This window comes from Octodon degus, unplaced genomic scaffold (assembly GCF_000260255.1).
Source record: "Octodon degus isolate 3935 unplaced genomic scaffold, OctDeg1.0 scaffold00132, whole genome shotgun sequence".
NCBI classification, from domain to species: Eukaryota; Metazoa; Chordata; class Mammalia; order Rodentia; family Octodontidae; genus Octodon; species Octodon degus.
Genome location: NW_004524708.1, coordinates 121,895 through 126,645, shown reverse-complemented (window position 1 = coordinate 126,645; position 4,751 = coordinate 121,895). Strand labels below are relative to the sequence as shown.

Below are 4,751 nucleotides of genomic sequence, written 5' to 3'. Positions count from 1 at the left end.
GGTCAGAACTCAGGAGTCTGGGTTCTCTATGCAGTGACCCTAGCCTTCTGCTCCAGGATGTCAGGACACCGCAAAGGATGTGAACAAGATGTAGATCCAGAGCAGCCCTGGGAGAGGGGGACATGTCCCCTGTCCACAGGGGAGACAAAGAGAGGGTAGAGAAGTCAAGTAAGAGGCCCAAATCCATGCACCCTCAAACGCACAGTTAAAGAAAGTTAGCCTCATCCCAACACTCAGTTTCTCTTTTCCTATCAGCCCACATTGTATGCTGGAATTGAGCTTTTTAGTTACTATGTAGAGTTGAGCAGCTTTTCCCAGGGAAATGATTACAGGCCTACACCCATTTCTGAGAATACCAAAAACCATGGTGCAGGGACCCGTTTGTCACTCTTGTTGAACTGTGCTGTGTGATGGGGAGAGGACATGAAAGATACCAGAGGTTGCTAGGTGTCAGTTTCTGCTTAGGTCTAGTCCAGGTCAGCCTCTTGGGGTGTGTGTGTGTGTGTGTGTGTGTGTGTGTGTGTGTGTCTGTGTGTGCTCCTGCCATTCAGACTGCCCTGGAGGTGCTGAGGTTTGGAATGAGGGTGTCTGAGAGGAGCATCTTTGTGTATAGCCAGCTGGAGAGTCCTAAATGAAATCAAAGCCCAAGCATTAAGACCCACCCTGGTTATGTCCAGGTGGACACTGCAAAGTCACTTTCCTTTCAGAGTTTCCACTTCTTTGTCCCTCTAAAGTGAGGGAGCACCTCACAGAAGCATCACCAGCACAACATGCCAAGCACCACTTCAGCCATTCGGTCCCCCTCCCCGTGGTTCTGGGTTACACGTGGAAGTCTGCATAGGGCACTCAGCTATCGAGGCTTCAGAGAGGGCTGTGCTCCTTGACTTGGGCTGGCAGGGTGCAGGCTGCATGCCAATTCACTGTCTGTTTCTGAGCATCTTTAATAGAGACTTGGGAGAAGGTTCTCTGTGGGCTCAGACCAAAACCCAGAGAGCCCTGAGTGAGGTCAGTGTAAGATTTGTGCATCTTCACTGGATTTATGCTCCAGTCCTCATGTAGGTACACATAAGCCACACAAATGTGTCTGTGCAGTCATCCAAAGGTACGTGGCAGTCCTTCTGATGGAGGCTGCACTTTTTTGAATTTGCAGAATCTACCCTTAGCAATGACCTTGAGCAGTAGGATATAAATAACTCACATGCTTAGCATCCCAGGGATAGAACACAGCACAAAGTGGTTAATGTCCCCGTGGACATGTGAGCCCATGGATGTAGATGGATGTGGAATGACTGATCATATTTAAGTGCACGCATGTGCAGCAGGTGTACACATGTATGTTTATGTACTTGCATCAGTGTACCCATGCAAAAAGTGCATCTATGAATATATTTGTGGAGCAAGGGAGAAATGCCAAAGAACTGAACTAACCTGAGTTTCGATACCTAGAAACAAAACCCATGTCCTACTCAAATGATTACCTTTGTGCTGTACTTAGCCAGAAAACTTATTTTTCTGGTTGAGAAAGACATCGAGTCAAAACCGATGTTGAGAAGGTCAGAAGAGAAGGAGGGGCAGCTGGGAACTGAGGTGGATTCCAAAAGTCACAGAGAGCCAAGGACTGTCGCTCTGCATGCCTGGGATACACAGGATTGCACAGTGAGGGCAAGAGCTCTGCTCCTTGTGCCTCACAGCTGCAGCAGGGCCAGCTCAGCTGGAGCCCAGGGGCAGCAAGGTCCCCACTTGGCTCCGAAGCACCTGGAACCTGGAATTGAGATGCTCACTGGCCACAGACCAAGGCCAGGCCCACCCACCTTGTCCCCTAAAGCAGCACTTGACTTCAGTGCTTCCTTGGGCTGCAGTGCCATCTCTGGCCCCCAACACCTGGCCCCTAGTCTTGCAATGCATGGCATTCCTGGTTGTCCTCTTGTCACACACAGACACCAGCACAGTCCAGGCAAGAGGGAAGGGCTGCAGACTGCTTCAGGGCATGAGTGATGAGGCTGGAGAGTGCTCAGAAATGTGACACCATTGACAGTATTTCTGCCAGCCTGAGCTGCTCACAGGGCACCTCCACTTACTAATACCAGATCAACTTTAAGAGGCGTCCCTGCTCCAACACAGCCTCTGCTTCATCCCTACTCCCAGCTCGAGTTTCAAGTGCAGTTCCAGGTGTATCCCCATTTACTCCCTTCCAAGACCCTGGGCAAGGTTCCCGTCAGGCTCAGCCAAAGCTCTCACCCCAGCTCACCCCCACCCCAGTGTCCAGACCACTTAGCCATAGCATCCCTGTGTGCAGCAGAGCCTTGGGTTCAGGAGCTCACCATTTTTGTAGCGAGACAAGGTAGCCTTGAGGTTCTCTAACTGGTCCTGGAAGGCTGCCAACTGCTGCTTCAGAACAGTGATGTCTGCAGGGAGAGAAGCGCAGGGTGAAGGTGTGTGCAGCACAGCCCAGGAACACCCCAGAGTCTGGGCCTTGCGGAATGGTGAATGGTTTCTGGTGGAGAGTTGAGGTGGGTTGGGGATCTGGGCTGACCCCCAGCTAGGTCACATCTACTAACCCGGGGGACCTCTATATGCATGAATTTCTTAGGCTTCTGCTATGAACAGACTGGGCCCTGAGCCTCTCTGACAACATAGATGTCATTGTCACTCTGAATTCTGGGAATATAATAGTGGCATCTCCCCTCTTGAATGTGTGGAGTAGGAATATACACTCCTCATGTCTTTTCCAACCTTTGGCTCACTGGGTGCTCAATGCTGTCCTTCTAGCTGGGAGGGTGGCTGCTACGTTTTCAGTTCAGTTGAAGAAACTGCCTGGATTTGCCTTCTCACCTGCAGTGATAGCTGAGGCCAAAGCCTGATTCCGCCCTGCAGCCCTGAGCCTTTCATCAGCTTCTGACCCACAGGTAGACAGTGTTGAGCTGAAGAGGGTCCCTCTCCCCAAGCCTTTCCCAAGTGTGGTACCCAGAGCCAGGAGCGACCGCCTCACCTGAAAGCCCACTTTCACCCTTGGCTCCAGGAGTACCTCTGTCACCCTTCAGTCCTGGGGGTCCCCTGGCACCCACAGGTCCCGGTGGACCCACAGCTCCAGCCGACCCTGGGACCGAAGAAGAACAGGGTGAGCAGGGCAACCACTTTGCAGGGTTTTCTCCTCTGGGCATGCCCCATCCTCAGTATTTGGCCGTCCATCCTCCCTGATACACACTGCCCAGAACACAGCAGTCTACCTCCTCTGTGCACAGCTGTCCCTGTCACTGGCAACTGACTTCCCAGGACACAGACTAGCACTGCCCTCTCCCAACAGTTGATTTCCAGAGCCCAGAGCTGCATCTGCTTTGGATGCATATTCAGGATTTATATCTTGAATCCCCCAAGAGGCCCACTCGCTCAGTTTGAGGCTTCAGGAAGTGATTGGATTATGGGGCTCCCAGCCGTCAGGCTGTTAGGATGTGGGGCCTGGTTAGATGAGGGGGATCATGGAGGGCGTGGCCCAGAAGGGTTCCTCTCCCTTGCTGGCTCCTTCCTTCACTCCTTGTCTTCTGGCTGCTGTGCCATAGCGCCTTTCCCCCTACCATGACCCTCTGTCATACCACCCTGGCTTGGAGCCAGCCAACCATCAACTGAAACCTCTACAAACTGTAAGCCCAAATAAACCTTTCTCCATTAGAGTTGTGTGTATTGGTACTGCGTACAAGTGACAAGAAATGTGCCTGGGCCTAGTGAGCTGGCAATGCCAGTTCTGGCCTCATGTGGTGGGGAGGAGGGATCCAAGTGTGCCCAGCTAACGGGATCCAGCCCCAGGACCGCCATCACTCACCTGCTGCCCCTGCCCTTCCGGGGGCTCCAGGTTCACCAGGGGCACCTTTCTCCCCTTTAGGGCCTGTGGGGCCTCTTGCTCCTGTGGAGCCCTGTATACCTGGGGCACCTACTTCACCTGAGGAAGAAACACACAGGGACAAATGCCACCACAAGTGTTCTCAGCAAGTGTCATCTCCCCTGTAGTAGAGCTTTTGACCCACAGTAAGGTCAGAGAGGGCACCTGGCCAAGCTCCTTACTGCTTGGATTCCTCTTCAGCTGGTAGGAATAAGTCAGCACTAATGTCAGGGTTATGGGAAGGAGCACATGGAAAAGCCTTCCTGGTCCTGATGGCCTGGCCTCCTCCTGGCCTTCTGAGCATCCCTCATCCACCACAGATCAAGCTGTCATTCCTTCCTCCTCTTTCCTAGCCACTACCCATCCACCTACCTTTGGGTCCAGTCTCTCCTTTGGGGCCTGGCTTGCCTTGAGGACCTATGTCCCCCTGCTTTCCAGGGGGACCGTCTTTTCCCACTGGACCAGGCACACCCGGGAGTCCTGTGGGTCCTGGGGAAAAAGATGAACTTAGTCAGTGACACTGAGCCCTCTTGACAGAGGGGATGCCTGGAGTGAGAGTAATAGTGAAGTCAAAGAGGCATCCACAGCAGGCCCAGTCAGTCCTGAGGTAACCCAGTGCTGCTTTCAGAACATCTGTCTTCCTTCTTTCTGGGATGGGCCTAGCACATGGCTACCAGCATAGTCTACTGGCACAGACACCACTTGGACACATCTGAATTCCATGTCCAATTGCTCACCACTTGGTCCAGGATCACCCTTCGGTCCAGGCTCCCCATCAGAGCCATTGTCCCCTTTGGGCCCAACTGGGCCAGTTCGTCCAGGCATCCCTGCTGGCCCTACAGCTCCTGGAAGGCCTGTAGCAGAAAAAGAAATGGAC

At 53.0% G+C, this 4,751-nt stretch overlaps 1 protein-coding gene across 1 annotated transcript in view; it reads right to left on the bottom strand.

The window, feature by feature from the left end:
* Positions 1-925: 925 nt before the first annotated feature.
* Positions 926-4,751, bottom strand: part of LOC101581205 (pulmonary surfactant-associated protein D) — a 14,091-nt gene continuing 10,265 nt past the window's right edge. Inside the window, exons 3-8 of the mRNA XM_023701285.1 lie at positions 4,612-4,728; positions 4,247-4,363; positions 3,818-3,934; positions 2,990-3,097; positions 2,322-2,405; positions 926-966 (exon numbers count right to left, since the gene is read on the bottom strand). Of these exons, the coding sequence (XP_023557053.1) occupies positions 941-966; positions 2,322-2,405; positions 2,990-3,097; positions 3,818-3,934; positions 4,247-4,363; positions 4,612-4,728 (569 nt within the window). The 3' untranslated portion in view covers positions 926-940. The remainder of the gene's footprint in view (positions 967-2,321; positions 2,406-2,989; positions 3,098-3,817; positions 3,935-4,246; positions 4,364-4,611; positions 4,729-4,751) is intronic.